General features: G+C 32.5%; 1 protein-coding gene across 1 annotated transcript in view; it reads left to right on the top strand.

The window, feature by feature from the left end:
- The window catches only part of LOC129802381 (protein furry), a 227546-nt gene that overhangs the window by 26774 nt on the left and 183572 nt on the right, over positions 1-17200 (top strand). The window contains exons 3-8 of the mRNA XM_055848144.1: positions 3604-3741; positions 5872-6754; positions 9364-9539; positions 12699-13187; positions 15583-15905; positions 16007-16189. Coding sequence (XP_055704119.1) covers positions 3604-3741; positions 5872-6754; positions 9364-9539; positions 12699-13187; positions 15583-15905; positions 16007-16189 — 2192 coding nt within the window. The remainder of the gene's footprint in view (positions 1-3603; positions 3742-5871; positions 6755-9363; positions 9540-12698; positions 13188-15582; positions 15906-16006; positions 16190-17200) is intronic.

Here is a 17200-nt window from a genome sequence, read left to right as displayed (position 1 = left end):
CGAAAAAAAAATGAAATTTTCTCTACAGATGCTTTGAAGCATTGTCTCCCTATTAAACTAGGAGAATGCCCAGGAATTTTTGGGCATCTAGTTGAAAAAATATATTTCCTGCAGCAATGCCTGTTTCCTTTCCATCAATTACACTCACTTTTTCGAATTTGATCCCTTCTATCTATGTGACTTTTCGCCACTTTGTAAACACTTTTTCGCCATTGTGTAAGCACTTTTTCGCCACTTGTTTTCAATTGATTTTCAAGAAACAGTTGCTTTCGAAAATATCCAAAAATTCTCGGCACAATACTTTTCTTATTTAACACCGATTCCAGACAATTATTAGAGTATTTCGAATGATTTTTTGCACGTTTTTTATTTGCGAAAAAAGACAATTGAAAATTGTGCCTGTTTCATCTGAATTTCGCGAGGTGCACTACTTGGAAAATGCTTAAAAAAATGAGTGGCTAAAAATACCTACACAGCGGAAAAAAGTAAGTCCTTTTCACCATATCCGAATTTCATAAACTTTTTTAGATAACATTATTAAAAATGATATTACAATAAAGTTTAGTTAATAAGAGATTGAGTTTCAGTGAAAAATATAAAATACTCCACAGCAAAAACACAAAATAATGCAAGATAATTTCTCTTAGCGTTGACAAGTTTCTTAAAAACTCCATATTTTTTTTGATAATTGTTCACCTTGTCGAGAATTTCTTTTAATAATTTGCAAATAATATATTCGGCAAAGAACCTGATATGGTTTTCGGATCCGTTGGACTAGAGGTCACGAAATAATACTCATATCGTAGTTTCATGAGCTCATAATTCCCTTAAAAAGTGATTTTATTTGTAGGTGGCGAAAAAGTGCTTACTGGCGAAAAAGTACTGACTCTACCCTAGGTTTTTTGATTTTACTGCACGAACTACACAAAGAGAGCAGTAGATATATACAATCACTCGATTTTGAGTTATATATAATATATTTGGAATTTTTTTTTCTAATTTTGGAAATCTAAAGTTTCCACATTTTTGACGTCAAGCTGTTTCTCCATCTGATTCGTCCGGCTGGTGCCAGCTTTAGAGACTAAGTGGTCAGAGACAGAGACTTGCGGATTTCGGGAGACCCCCCCCCCCATTAGTCGACTCTGAAACCATAAGATGTCCCTCGCCCCTTCATTACCAAAATGATATTTTTTAGGATTGCTCGAAAACGCGTCTTGTGATTTTTTTTTCATTTTTGGCTATGTTTTAGAGATTATTCAGACGGATATTTCGTCCTTATACGAAAATACTGTTAAATTGTTCCTAATAATTGGATTTCAAAGTCAAAGATTTAAAAGGCTCTATAGTCCGCAATTTTTAACGGAATGGTATCATATTTGGGCTCATTCGAAAGGTCTTGGAATTTTCCAGTCAGTTATGGACATGGACCGGTAATAATTGGTAATAACCGGTTCATAACCGATAAGTAATTTTTATCCGAAATTTAATTATATAACTCATGAGGTTTTTTTTCGCAATATTTTGAGTAATTTATAAATCGATTCAAATCTCTTGAGAACCGGTAAACGATAAATGAAGCGAAAATACTTTCGAGGTACAGTAGACTCTCGCTCAATCGGCTCTTTTTCAATCGGGCGAAAAATTTTGTTGACAATTTTCACGTTCAATTATGAAGCTAATTTGCCCAAACTCGCTGTAGTTTTTCCTATTTTATCGTGATTCTTTATAATTAAACGCTTTTTGTGGAATTTACAAAGACTTTGACGCCCAAATCTATCGATAAATCGGATGACATTTTGCCCTAAACGCTCAATTGAAAGATAATCTACTGTATAGCGTCTATGCCACGAGTTTGAGAATTTTGCAAAGCCTGAAATGTTGTGTCATCCCTGTAAAAGTTCTTTAGGGTTTTGGAAAACTTATGGCGTTGTTCTCAAAAATTGGTTAGTTTTTTTGGATGTCACAAGACTTTTGTTTCGAGTTTTCCAAAAACTTTTGAAGTCTTCGGGATTTTTGTCATGATTTTCGAAAAAAATTGTAAGAGTTTTTTATAGTTTTGTGAAAATTCTGAAGGTTTCTTTTTGAATTTTGGGTTTCGCTGAACTTATTGGGTTTGTCGTAAAATATTTTGTTGAATTTTATTTTCAGGTTTTGTGAGACATTTTTTGAGTATCGCAATAATTTTGAAGTCTTTCTAGTTTTTTTTTGAGTTTAAGGTAGACTATCGAAGTTTTCTTGAGTTATTTTGAGACTTTACTGTGTCTCGCGATAATTTTTATTAGGTTTATCGTAAAATATAACGAATTTCTTGCGTTTTGTGATCACCCTGAAGTTTTCCTGTTATTTTGCAAAACTCATGCAAATTTTAAAGAACTTATCATGAGTATTTTTTAGGTTCGCGAGAACTTTTATAGATCTTTTTGGATTTTTAGATTTTTTTGTTGGATTTTGTTAGAACTTTTCAAAGGTTCATCGTTAAAAATCATATGTTTCTTGAGTTTCGTGAAAACATTCAGATTTCTTGGGTTTCGTAAAACTTTCCCTGAGTTGCAATTATTTTTTTTATCGCTTTCAGAGTTTCGTGAATTTTTTCAGTGTTCTTGAGCTTCTGCTAGGGGAGTGATATTAGCTCTGAAAATGCGGACAGTTTTAGTGTAAATTTTTTCGTGTTTTCGTACACATTTCACGAGATATCTGCAAAACTACGTAGGTTGCCAATTTGGGGTTTTCGGTTTCCTATTCAATAATAAGTTGGTTTTTTTTGTATGTGTATATTTTGCTAATCCATTCCACAATGATAGAAAACAGCTAATAAACTCTAAAGTTTTTTCGGTTCGCTAGAAACATATGGGAAACATAGGAAACGTCGTGCCCCTGGCTGCACCTTAGGTATTTCTTGAATATTTTTTTCTTTTTTTTCGATTTCGTAAAAACTTTAATGTTTTCTTTGGATTTGCGAGGTATATTTTGATTTTTTATCCTGCTTTAACCATTTTTTTTTAGTTTTGTTGAAAACTGATTTGGGTATCGTAAAACCTTTGTTTAGGTATCGCGATAGTTTTCTTGATCTTAGTGACTTTCGTTGATATTTTTGAAGTTTTTGAAGCTTTTCTTTTGAATATCTAAAGTTTAATCACGAATTTCTGAGGTTTCTTCGGTTTCTTGTATTCGTGGAATGTCTCTTCGGTAATAGGCATTGGATTCCCCAAATGAGTCACCCCTCTGGAGACTAACATAACCTTACATTTCAAAGTACTTTAATTTCCAGATTTTGTTGTTATTTTTATACGAAGCAACTTAATGTATTTTTATTAAAAAAATTGAAAAAAATTTGAAACATTTGGAAAATTGCTAATTTTTTAAAATATCTATGTTATTACTGACATAACCTTATTTTGCACCTTAACCTTCTTTTTTTTAACGTTCGAAAAAAGTTTTTCTGAAATATTTCTACAACCCGTTTGATGTTCTTTCTTAGAATCTGTCCTTGATTTTTGTTATTTTTAGTAATTTAATTAAAAAGAAGCTCTCAGGATTTGCTGCAATATTTTCCCGTAAATTCTCGACGGAGAATTCCATTTATAAATACAAAAAAAATTTCAGATGGTGCCGATTGAGGAATTCGAAGCATCATTTCAATTTATGCACGAGTGCGCTCAATATTTTCTCGAAATCAAAGACAAGGACATCAAGCATGCACTGGCTGGACTTTTTGTGGAAATTCTCGTTCCTGTAGCTGCTGTAAGTAATAATTAATTCAAAATTTTCTACTTTTGTGCTATATATTCAGGAATTTTATGGAGTAAAACGCAACGTTCGCGTGGTAAAGGAAATGAAATTTCGGTAGTAAAATATCCTTTATGCAAAATTTCAGTGGGCAAAAAAGGGTGGGAGAATTTTGTGGTGGACCAAGGGGTTGATATCTGAAGGAAAACTGGTGTTTCTGATCCGTTGGGTAATTTTGTAAGACTTTTTTATATTTCAATTGTGATTTTGACGTTTCTTGAAAATTTCCTTTAACTATTTCAAGGGTTTTTGAAGGTCAAAAGTTAAAAATGCTCCAATGGGTTCGTACATTAACCAATTGGAACAAATATGGATTCATTTGAACGGTCTTTGATTCTAGAAAGTCTAGGTTTCTTTTTCCATTACTCAAAGTACGAAATTATGCTCATTGAAAAAAATTGAGGTTAGAATTTGTTAAAGGTTTTAAAAGAGATCTATTTTACAGATAACAGTGCCCCCCAAAAAAATAACAAATAATCTGACTTATTTTTCCAATTAGGGGAAGGTTTTGCACCTTTGTAATGTTGCAGCTTCGTAAAAGTTGATTTATTCCAAGTTACTAAATGAATTTCATCCATGGACATATAATCTAAAAGCTAGTCCTACATCTCACATTTCCTGACAAACTTGGAAGCCTAGGCCTTTTTTCCTGGGTCCAAAAGGCAAAAATAAAAAATGTCTCTAAAATCGTAATTCTGATGTGTAATATTTTATGCATTTTTGCACACTGCAAGTGTCTTTTCGAGAAATCAACTATTCCAAGTTATAGAGGGTTTATTAGGGTTAATATTTACCGTGAAAATGTTTTGCTTGAAGGGGGTCGTTTTTGTGGGTGGAGGAAAATTCATAAAAATTACCACCCTTGCAGCTCAGGAAAATTGAATTTTGCAGCTTCGTAAAAACATATGTCAAAATTACTGACCACCGAATTTGAGAATTCCTCACTATTTTGGGTTACACTGTGCACGCCGCTCGGGATATTTGACTCATCAGAGATTCCACTGAATAAATTCACAAGAAAATTGGGATATTAAACAATTTTCACTAAAATCTCGAAGGAAAACACGCACTTCCCCATCCAAATGAGACTTCATCAGATGTTTTTATTTCACTTCTGTCAAATTAAACATTAAGCCTGAATCTGCTTATGGTAGGTGTGATTCTTTCATTGCCCATGCGGTGCGTTTTGAGAATTTTTCATCCAATTTGCTTTGTTTTCAAGCGGAATTTTTCACATTTTACTTTAAATTGGTGGTTGGTCATTTTTGAAATCAGTTTACGTCCGAAATATTTTCTGTAAGGCCAATTGGAGGTGTTAGAGAAAATCTGAGGATTACATTAGGTGTGATTATGAGAGAATCATACCTAACCAAGCTCTTAACTGACTGTAAGAATGTAGGGAAAAAATGGTTTTCCGAGTGTCAAAAAACATGTGTTAGAAAAATAGCTTAAAATTAATTTTTAATGCGCAATACTTCCTACAAATGGTGAAAACAAGTAGATGAAAGTTCCATCTAAGTAGTGATGCCCAAATTTTTGTTTCCGGTGTAATATTTTCGGGGAAAATGAGGCCCACAGAGGTGGGAAAAAGCGATACGAAGCTAAGTTAACCAGGGCACCTTCGTAAAAAATGCCGCTACATTTTCATTTTCCCGTAGAGGAAAATCCAAGGACTTCCAGGCATTTTCTGAGGCAGAATTATGAAACCAATAAGTAAGAGATTTTTTTTGATATAGTGATATAATAGATTCGGTTTGTGTGGCATTCAGTAAAAAATCTTAAATCTTGGATTCCTTTTTTTAATACGAACCTTCAAAACCTTCCTCTACTAAGTAAATTTTCAAAAGATAGTTTGAAGTAAAATTCAGCGCTTTTCTGTAAATCTATTTAATTGAGGTTAGGTTCGATATAACCTCACATTATAAAATAAAGTCCGGTAAATACGGTAATTATTACAGTGATTTTTTAAGAGATTTTTATCATTAAAAAAAAATAGAAAAGAAAAAGTGTTAAGAGTTAAGACATCACAAAATATTAACTCCTTTAGGGTAACTGTTGAATTTTGTGGTTGTTTTATTTTGACAGGCCGTAAAGAATGAGGTGAATGTGCCATGTGTGAAGAATTTTGTGGATTTGCTATATGCACAAACCCTCGATGCATGTACAAAGTCCAAGCATCGTCTGGCACTATTTCCCCTTGTGACGTGCCTTTTGTGTGTGGCCCAAAAGACCTTCTTCCTCAACAATTGGCACTATTTCCTGGCCATGTGCCTCAGTAACCTGAAGAATAGGGATGCAAAGATGAGTAGAGTGGCCCTTGAGTCACTCTATCGACTTCTCTGGGTCTATATGATACGAATTAAGTGTGAATCAAATTCGGCAACACATTCCCGGCTCCAGAGCATTGTGAATTCACTGTTTCCGCGTGGATCGAAGTCTGTGGTACCCAGGGATACTCCTTTGAATATTTTTGTGAAGATTATCCAATTTATTGCTGCTGAGAGGCTGGACTTTGCCATGAGGGAGATTGTGTTTGAGCTATTGCTCGTTGGGAGGTCGATTAAGGTGATAACTACGCCAGAGAGAATGAGTATTGGCCTTAGGGCATTTCTGGTGGTGGCTGATTCGCTCCAGCAGAAAGATGGAGAGCCACCCATGCCGAGAACTGTTGGAGTTCTGCCAAGTGGAAATACGCTGAGGGTGAAGAAGACATACTTGAACAAGATGCTGACAGAGGACACAGCACGCACCATTGGTATGTCCAATTACTTTCCGCACGTTAGGAGAGTATTTGTAGATATGCTACGTGCTCTGGATGTCCATTGTGGACGTCCGCTCATGATGACCAATACACAGAATGTCAACAAGGAACCAGATGAATTGCTAACGGATGAACGAAGACCAAAAATTGACCTCTTTCGCACATGTGTTGCCGCAATTCCACGCCTGATCCCAGACAATATGACTGGTAAGTCTCTGTTGTGGTCAAATCTTTTCCTACATGCCCTTTCCCAAGTGAAACTCATTTTATCAACTTTTAAACTGAATTAAATGTAGAGTTTATCAAGTTTTATTGACTAACAGGGCTATTACATTGAAAATAAGAAAATATTATGAAAAACAATGGATTTTCATTTTTAGTACATGGCTGTACTAAACCGGAAAATGACAGAAATTAAAAGATTTTACTACAAGAATGTTTTTTAGTTTATCACTGAAGTACAGAAAATGTAGAAAAGACCATTAGGCACTCGACATTTAAAAGATGGATTAGCAAATTTAGAATATTGTAACAGATCTTTTATGATATTGCAACATTTCAAAATTTGTGCAATTTTTGTCTACTTTAACATACCCTTTCAGTATTAAAAATAAAATGATAAATAAATTTATCTTGTGTAGTTTTTGTACTAAAAAGAAACTTGTACTAAAAATCTACGCAGATTTTTTTTGTACTCGGGCGCTCAATAGGTCAAGTGGTAGAGCACTCGCTCTATGATGCAAGTGTCCCGGGTTCGAATCCCCTTTAGGTCACCAGGAATTTTTCTGGCATTAAAGGTGTTCGAATTGCATTCAGTGAACTTCACTGCACTTGATTCCACGGGGCATGGGACTGACAACCTCATCCCGTACAAGAACAAATAATAATGCATGTCTAGAAATCCCCTTGCGGAAAGGCCTAGTTCCTTCATGGAATGTTGTTCCAGCATTATTATTATTAGTTTTTGTACTAAAAAGTAACTTGTACTAAAAATCTCCACAGATTTTTCAAAATATCTTAGGTTTAGTACTTAGTTTTTCTTATCAATTTAGTGCTTTCATATTTAATTTTTATTGACAAAAGTAAATATCAAATTAAAATTACAATTTCAGTAAATATGAAAGCAGAATTCTATATTAGTACATGTCTGTACTAAACCGGCATGTGATTTATCTTCGTGTCGTTCTTCTACTAAAAATTAACTTGTACTTAAAATCTACACAGATTTTTCAAAATATCTTAGGTTTAGTACTCAGTTTTTCTTATCAATTTAGTGCTTTCATATTCAATTTTTATTGACAAAAGTAAATATCAAATTAAAATTACAATTTCAGTAAATATGAAAGCGGAATTCTATATTAGTACAAGTCTGTACTTAACCGGCATGTGATAAAAAATTAAAGGTTTTTTTGTTAAATATTTTTTGTCCCTTTAAAATATGCAAAAATACAACAAGGAAAAAAATCTTAAGTTTATTTTCTTGTTCTTTTGGTGATTATTTTTTTATCGTATTTAGTACACTCTTTTCATTGTACAGTAGACTCTCACTCAATCGGCTCTTTCTCAATCGGGCGTCAAATTTTGTTGACAATTTTCACGCTTAATTATGAAGCTAATTCGCTCAAATTCGCTGTAGTTCTTCCTATTTTATCGTGATTCTTTATAATTGAGCACTTTTTGTGGAATTTACAAAGGCTTTGACGCTCAATTCTATCGCTAAACCGGATGACATTTCGCTCCATATTCACGATTGAGAGAGAGTCTACTGTAGATTGTTTAAGTATCTCATTCGTACTAAGTGCCCAAATAAATTCAGCCTGATCGTCGCAAATAAATAACGGAATTGTAGTTTGAGATTAATCTTTACTGCCAAATTTTACAGGTTAATTTTTTTGATAATTAATCTAAAGTAACTTGTATTAGAAATCTATGAAGGTACTTTTTCAAATTCTTCGAAATTTAAAAATGCATTTTTATTACCAATATAGAGTTTCTGACTGTGTTACATCAAAAGTAAATTGAACAAGGGTTGAATTTTGTATTTAGCACATGCGTGTACTAAGAATTAATTTTTTTTGGGGACGAGGAATGGAAAAATACTAATTCATGGAGTCATAAAAGCCACTATGTTTTTATTTAAAAATTAGTTTGGCATGAGGCATTATGCTTAATCTTTCATCAATCCGCTTTTACGTGATTGATGTGTACTAAAAATTCGAATTGATGTTTTATGTAAAAATTATAAAGAGGAAAAGTGGAAAAAGTTTTATAACAAATTGAAGTTTTTCAAATGGGCATTCCATAGGAATTTAAAGTAACTCTTGCCAAGTTTTGTACTAAAATTCTGTGTTTAAACAAGAAGCTACTTAAAATATTTTATTTTATTTTATTTCTTGTATTTTAAGTTTTTATTTGTTCTAATTTTGTGTGATTAATTTCGCCCAAAAGTAAGAATTTATTCGTCCATTTTATTTTAGTACAAACATGTGCTAAAATTTTAGTATAATTTTTAAATACTTTTAAAAGTAATTTTGCATATAAATTGCTTTAAAAGAGAAATTTTAGAGGTAATAACTTTAGCAATTCGGTGTACTAAAAAATCAGCGAGTAACAGATCCTTACAATTTTTGCAATACAATTTTTGCAGGATATTAAAGTTATAAACTTATGTTAGGCCATTACGTAATTCTTGTACAGTCATGTATAATTTGTGTTCTAAAAAAATTTTTTTAGTACAGATTTTTTTTTAGTAGTTTACTCTATTCAATTTTTATGAAAATACTTTAGAAATACTCAAGGAATATTCTGTTGCGTAGGTCACGAACTTGTGGATCTTCTATCACGTCTTACGGTCCACATCGATGATGAACTGCGTGGTCTGGCGTATCAATCTCTCCAGACACTTATGATTGACTTCCCGGACTGGAGACAAGATGTTATACATGGCTTCACCCAATTTCTCGCACGTGACGTTGCCGATGTCTTCCCACAAGTAAGTTATCATTCAGACATTTTCATCCCCTTTTTGCAATTTGGGTGGCAATATTTTGTGTGAACATGAGGAACTTGGTGAATGTCTTCCTGAATGGAATGTTGAGAAATATGGTCTCAATTTTGTGCAATGATTAACTAGCCCATTAGGGTTAAATGCATTTTTGGTGCCAGGAATTTTACGTCGTTTTATGGACTATTGATAAAATGATGGAGGTTGAAGCATATTTATTGAAAGTTTAAAGACTTTGCATTTGGAAATATTCACTTTGCAAAGTTGAATTTGAAAAGTTCAGAGTTAAAATTTAAACTTCATGGGAGTTAAATTCAATTTTCTTGGGTTTTTCTATGCAGGTTCTTTAAATCATTTTAAATATTGTTGACATGCTAATTACTTTGCACTTTGCAATTTCCAAATGCAAAGTATCCAAATGCAAAATTCGTAGACTGCGTGAGATTTTAGAATTCTGCACATTATGAAAAAAATTAAATTGAATTCAGTTATCCGGAAATGTTTTTTTTTTAATTTAGAAAAAATGTAAATTAAAAATTTCCACTTTGCAAATTTTTTAAGTAATATTTCTTTAGGCTTTACATTTTATCTCAATAATTTCAAAGAATTTCTTTCAACTTATCTTTCTTTTTGAAGCCTTTTAAACATTTTTAATGTTTTGTTTTTCTTTATTTTTGGTTTTATAACTTTCAATTTTAAATGGAAAATCCTGAATACTTTTCATATTAAAATAACATATTACTTTGCAGTTCTTATTTTTGCAAAGTTAATTGTGGAAAATTCATTAAATTTTCCTAAGTTTATTTATAATTTTTATTTTGTTGTTATGTAATTTGTTCCTGTTGCATTTGCCAAATGGAAAGTATTAAAAAACCCTTAGGGGTTAAATGGGGCACCTTTGAAAGTTGGGCACCTTTGAAATTGGGATTTTTCACCTATTTTTAAATAAAATTGAGCCTTATCGTGATACAATTTAGCTTCTCAATCTGTTTGTGCAGCTAAATTATATCACGATGAGGCTCAATTTTATTTAAAAATAGGTGAAAAATCCCAATTTCAAAGGTGCCCCAGTTGCAAAGGTGCCCCACTTACCCCTACTTATTACTTAAAGTTTTAAACTTTTCAATTTGCAAATGAGTGGTTCTGCACTTTATTTTTTGGAATGCAAATTTTCTCCAAAATATTACGACTTCCTTTCTTTTATTTTTCAAATATTAAAAAAAATGTTTATTTTACCGAAAATTAATATTTTGCCTTTCTTAAGAAATATTTTTTTTAATAATTTTAAATTTTTGTTGTAATTGCAAAGCCCAAAAATTGGACATGCATAGGAAAAAGAAATCAAAATTGAAATAATGAATTATTGAGAATTAAAATCAAAAAGTTCCTTCAAGGATAAAAACTACGTTTTCATTTTTTTTGTAAAGTTCAGTTTGAAAAGCGAATATTGGAAAATTCAAATTCATCGAGTTTATTTTATTAATATGCATTCTAAAAATTAATTTGTCGAATATTGCTTTCTTTTCTTCATACTTTGCAAATTGGAGAAATTATTTAAAATTTTCACTTTGCAATTTACTTTTCTAGAGTTTGCATTTCAATTTTAATGCTCGAACTCTAAGAGAGAGAGCTGTTATATAATCCGCTTTTATCAACTTGACGCCTTTCTGGAGCTTGAACGGTAAAATATATCAACTTTCGGTCTTCAGTGAGCCTCAATAAATAAAAAATGTTATCTCCAGACGTATTTTTGCTTATTCCTTTGATTCCCTTTGATCCCCACCAAAATCCAGTTTGTTTTATGTTTTTTTTTTCTCAAAATTGGCCCAAGCTTTTCCAATGATTTTCAAATATGTTTTAGAGGTAGTCCAGGCGAACATTTCACCCAAGCATACCTATGACCGCAAAATTCTCCATTTCGAATTATTGAAGGTCAGTTGAAGGTCAATCACTTTGACGGGCTCATTTCTTAAGCGCTTTGGTTAAATTTGGATTTTTTGGAAAGGTACTGCAATTTCGAACCCGACTGCATCGGTCTTCATCGGTAATGAACCGGCTAAGTATCGATTTTTGAATAATTTTACATCCCCTAATATTAAAATCTCATAAAAAAAATGTGTTTTCGGTTTTTCTCAAAATTGGCCCAAGCTTTTTCATTTATTTTCGGTTATATTTTAGAGGTAGTTCAGGCTAACATTTCGTCCAAACATACTTATGGTCGGAAAATTCTCATTTTGAGTTATTGAAGGTCAAAGGTCAACAACTTTAATGGGCTCATTTTTCAACCGATTAAATTAGGATTTTTTGGAAAGGTATTGAGACTTTGAACCCGACTGCATCGGTCTTCGTCGGTAATGAATCGGTTAAGTACCGATTTTTTGATTTTCAGATGCTTTTGTAATTTATGAATCAATTTGATCTCTAGTAGACCAGTAAAGCACCAAAAGATCATGCGAAAAACTAATTCACGGAGAGCTCTATCTCGTGAGTTCGAGCATTCTGCAAATCTAGGACGCTTTGCCATCTCTTTTCTTTCCAAAATTTAGTAAATTTTTCGGCAACATTTTCTTTCTTAAATATTCATAATGATTTTGGACAATCTTTCTATTATACACTTTGTTTCAAATGCAAAGTGTGAAGTGGTAATATTAACCAGAATCTTTTAGAATATTTAACAAGGAAAAGTTGACTAATAATTTGTAAATAAAAATTGAAATGTAAAATTAGGAAAATGTAAATTTCAATGTGTTTTTTTTTTAATTTCTTCATTTTGCAAAGTATTTAAAAAAAAACAACAATTTTGCAGTCATTATTTGCAAATGCAAAGGTTAAACTTTAAATCTTTCTGGAGCAAATAAATTTAATTTGTTGAAGAATCCTCAAATTTGCCTTGCTTTGGAATTTAAAAAGCCAAATTAGACTGCATTTTTTGAATGCATTGCCAAGTAAGCCAAGAAACGACAAAATAAAAATATTTCAGTAACCCTAGTAACTTCAAAAAAATATATTGGGAATTTTCTTGGAGGATCCAAGAGGAATTCTATGAGAAATGTGAGAAATGAATTGGATTTGTAACAATTCTTTCGGAACTATTCCCCCAATATCTCCTTAAATTGTGATTTTCTTTTGATGATTGCACACAAACAGCTTGTGGATAATGGATTGAGAATGCTTGTGATGTTTCTCAATACATGGCGAAATGCCATTGGGAGCAATCCATTGGGAGGGAATCCTTCTAATGCCCTCAATAGCAAGATGAGCTCAAGTCATTCCACGAATACCGTCAAAGAAGCTCCAGGATTTGTGCAGCAGCAACAACAAAATATTGTAGCTAGCACAACAACGTCGAATTCTAGTGGAAATTCCAGTGTAAATTCGAGCGGTGTGTCGAGCATTACACAGACAACGGCCACGGTTGTTGATGCCGTGAGGAAATCCAATAGCATTGAGCAACCCCTTGGGACTACATTTCACCTGGTGGAGGGATTGGCACTCGTTGTGCTCTGCAATAGTCGTCCACAGCCACGGAAATTAGCTGTGCATATCATGAAAGAGGTGAAAAACTTGAAGAAGGCCCTTGGGATTCCGGAAAATGAACCTCCGCTAATTGATGTCATAGACAAGTGTTGCCCTTCTGTGAGTTATTTGTTTCTATTCTCAAAGGCCCATTATTCTCGTAGTCGTGGAAAATTATTCTCACAGGGAAATGAAATTTTCCTGGGGGAATTTTACATTGGTATTCCTGAATTTTATCCTGAATAGGGTCTGATTTTCCTAGTAAAGAATTCATTTCAGAATTTTAGGTTATGTGTGACATAACCTCGAAAAAGATATTCTTCTTCATTGCAGGAAATTTCCAAGTGGAAATAAATTTGGAATAAGAAAATTACAATCTTTGTTTCAGAATTTAACAAATTCTAGAAAAATTTTAAATACCCAGGATTTGTTAAGTTTTTGAGGTTAGAAATGGGGAAAATTAAATATAAAGAATTTTTATAAATTATTTTATTTTATTTCGGATAAATCTTAAACAAAAAATTCCAGTAGAGTACCAGTAATATTACCACAAAAAATATGTTTTGAATTTTTGAGGTTAGGACTAACATAACCTAAAAATCTGAAACTCAGTTAACTTGGTGGTCAAATGAAAGATTAAAGCCCACAAACCACGTTCAGATTCAAAAACGAAACGCTGTAAAAGCGTATTTTTGACATTGAATTTCTTTTACACTCTTTAAGTGATATGGAACGTGTAGTGTAGGTAATGCAAATTTATGGTCTACTTTGAAAGGAAAGGTTTGTAACGCACTTTGCTGAAATTTGTGAAAAGAATGTTGTTCCACGAAGAGTTTTGATAAATCGCTAGAAGAACATCCTAAATATAAATCTTAAGTGAACAGCAATTCAAACTTTTTCCCCTAGAGAATGATATTTATTTTCTAGGTTATGTAAATTAAAAAAAAAGTAAAAGACTAAATGCCTAAATAATTAAATACTAACCTCCAGAAGTCTCTTTTCTTCAGTAATTTTCTTATACCTCGAAATACTTTATCGGTCTAACTGTCTAATTTTACTAATCACTATATTTGAGGTTAGGACTCAATACCTAACCACAGACACTTAAGAAACACTAAAACCAACTAAATTATTCTGAACAATGTTTTGAAATCGTTTCATTTGCATCTTTAAGAAAATCATTAATTATATTTAGAGTAAATTGAAGTTATATTCGAAATTTGAAGGTTATGTTCAACATATTCTTTCTCAAAAACAGTTTCTGAGATAAATAGAAAATCATACCTTATTTAAAGTCGTATAACACAAATTGCTTTCATTTTTATATCATTTTTAATAACTTTGTGACTTATGTACAATGATATCCACTTACTTTAGATCTAACCTAGAAAAAATGTGGTTTTGTTTTTATAGAAATAAGAATGTATTTAATTCTCTGTTTCTATCCAAATTCTGACTATTTCAGACAAAATTATTTACTCTCTGATTTTTGTCATGATTCTGGGAAAACTTTTAACAATTTTGAAAGCATCAGTTTTCAGTTTTTGAGGTTAAGTAAAATAGTTTAGTTAGAATATGACGCATTTTTGAAAAATGGAGTGTTGAATATTGTAAGTAAAACGATTTATTTGTCTCCAAAATTTTTTGAGATATCCAGGTACTTGCTAAATAAAATGTACGTGTTTAATTGTTTTGAGGTTAGGATTAAGATATTTATCATTCTTTCTTTGAGTTTACCTCATCTGAAGAAAATAGAGCGAATATTTCGTATTTCTGATTATCTTTATTCGAGAGCGTGAAAGTAATGTCATAAAAGAGTATTTTTCATAATACATAACCTCAAAATATTCTATTTTTGATGAATTGAAGAGATTTTTTTCTAGGAACATCAAATTTTTTTCTTCATAATAAAGATTTATGGTTGCAAATGCCATCAACATAATCTATAGTTAAATTGTTTATGATCATTGCAATATAAATGATTGTTTAACTAAAGTTTTAACCTATATTTCCGGTAGGTTTCTAATTTCAAAAGAATGACTAGGGCTATTGAATTCTAAGAATCTAAACGATATAAATGATGAATTGCCCTTATTTTTCTGTTCCAAGTCAAAAGTTGTCCAATAATTTTAAATTTTATATATGTTTTTGAGGTTAGGCCATGTGAATTAACCTAAAAATTGACTTTTTCGAAACAAATTGTTAACTGAAGAATGTTAACGACGATTTCTGATAATCCACTAACAGATAGTCTTACTCAATGAACTTTTTAGCACATTCGAGATTTGTGTGCTCACCATTGGTGGCGCTAAAATCACGTGAACTGCTTATGCAGTGCAGCATAACTTTAGATAAAAATAATTCAATGGTAGCCTTCTAATACGTCCCAGGAATACCAAAATATTCTATCTAAGTCTAAGTATTTCCAAATAAGTTTTTTTTGCGTAAACGAGGATATTGGGCCAAATTTTCTATTTGGAATTCCTATTTGTTGATAAATCATGTTTTTGGGCAGTTGATGGACAAATGTCTGCATATGCTACCACAAGCTGAAAGGACAGCAATGTTGGCGGCAAATGTGATTGATTTGCAATGGATTGCAGATAGGACGAGTGGAATTTGGACAGTGGGACATTCAGAGGATGCCACAAAGGCTTCAACTCTGACACTCAATCTGTCCCAGAGTTCACCAAATCAGCAATTTGATCCATGGACAGTTTTCCTTTTTGGTTTCATGGAACGTCATCGAGTCCTGCAGCAATGTCCATCTGTTATTGCTCAGGCATGGCCTGTTTGTTACCAAAGGGTCACGAGTCTCTATTCTGTTATTGATCCCACGTGAGTGTTTTGTTTGTTAAATCCCTTTTGCCTTTTATAAACATCTTATTGCGCCATTTTATTCAATTGGAGCACACGTGAATTTGCTTTTGTCTTTGCAGTCCTGTGAGTGACAATCGAGCATCTCTATTGAGAAGCTCAGCTCCGCCAAAGAAGAATCCCCTTGAGAATCAAAGGGATTCACTGGCGCATTTGTGGAAAAATCAAGTAACTCTGGCTATGAGAGTTGTTCCGCCCATTCCAAGTGTTGCCGTACGATGTGCATCGCCCGATTTGAGCCTCAGGTATGTTGGATTCCATTTCAAATTCACCATCGGGATCTCAATTTTCTCACTCATTCTTCATTCTATCGTCTGCTCATTCATCATTGATAATATTCTCAATCATTAGACTTTTTTCTCGATTGGATTGCATGAAATATTGAAGTTTTTATCATGTGTAGTTTTTTTTTTCTGTGGAGAGTTCTATAATGCAAAAAAAAGTTCTTTTGTAGTATTCGTGCAATTAGAATTTTTCAATGCATGATGCTGCATTTTTCAGCATGTTTATTGTTTAGAGACTAAATATTATTTAGTTGCGTTTGAAAATTGGTACATTTAACATAGAAAACTTCATTTAAAACTGAAGGTTATCACGATTTTTTGGATGAAAACAGTGTTAAGATTAATGAAAAAAAGAATAATAACTTCGATTTTTTGTCATTGCACATTGTACAATTATCATTGTAAGGGTTTCAATATATTAAATTGGTTCAGAGATATTTAATTTTGCTGTAAATGTTTCACAAGATTTCGTGGGAAGTTGTACTTATTTTTTTCAGTAAGCTCCTCCCATATTTTTTTGGCCACGCCCTCTTTTGAGATACGGGCAATTAAAGTTGATATTTATGCAGTTGCATTATTTAATCAGAGGATACTACAATGTTCTTAAAAAAAAGTCATTCACACTTTTGCAAACTAAAGAGGAAACTGAATATTTGCACATATAAAAAAATAAGCCACGCCCCTTATGAAGTTAGTTATACCTATCCTTCAAATAATGTTTCAGACGATATCTTCTTTGAAAAAAAAAGTTTTTAAAAGAGGTAAGAGAAACATGACTTGGGGGGATGATTTCCAGATGGACGAGTCATCATTACATTTTCTGTTCTATGCCTGAAAACGTAATGTGAGATAAAAATTATCTTTATGGGGAGAAATGACCCGAGAAAACCAAGAAGGCGTGGTTTCAGACGTGGTTTTGTTTGGGTACTCAATGGGTGAAGTGGTAGAGCACTCGCTCTATGATGCACGTGT

Source organism: Phlebotomus papatasi, chromosome 2 (assembly GCF_024763615.1).
Source record: "Phlebotomus papatasi isolate M1 chromosome 2, Ppap_2.1, whole genome shotgun sequence".
NCBI classification, from domain to species: Eukaryota; Metazoa; Arthropoda; class Insecta; order Diptera; family Psychodidae; genus Phlebotomus; species Phlebotomus papatasi.
Note: the sequence above shows the minus strand (reverse complement) of the source record. Positions and strands in the feature narration are given on the sequence as shown.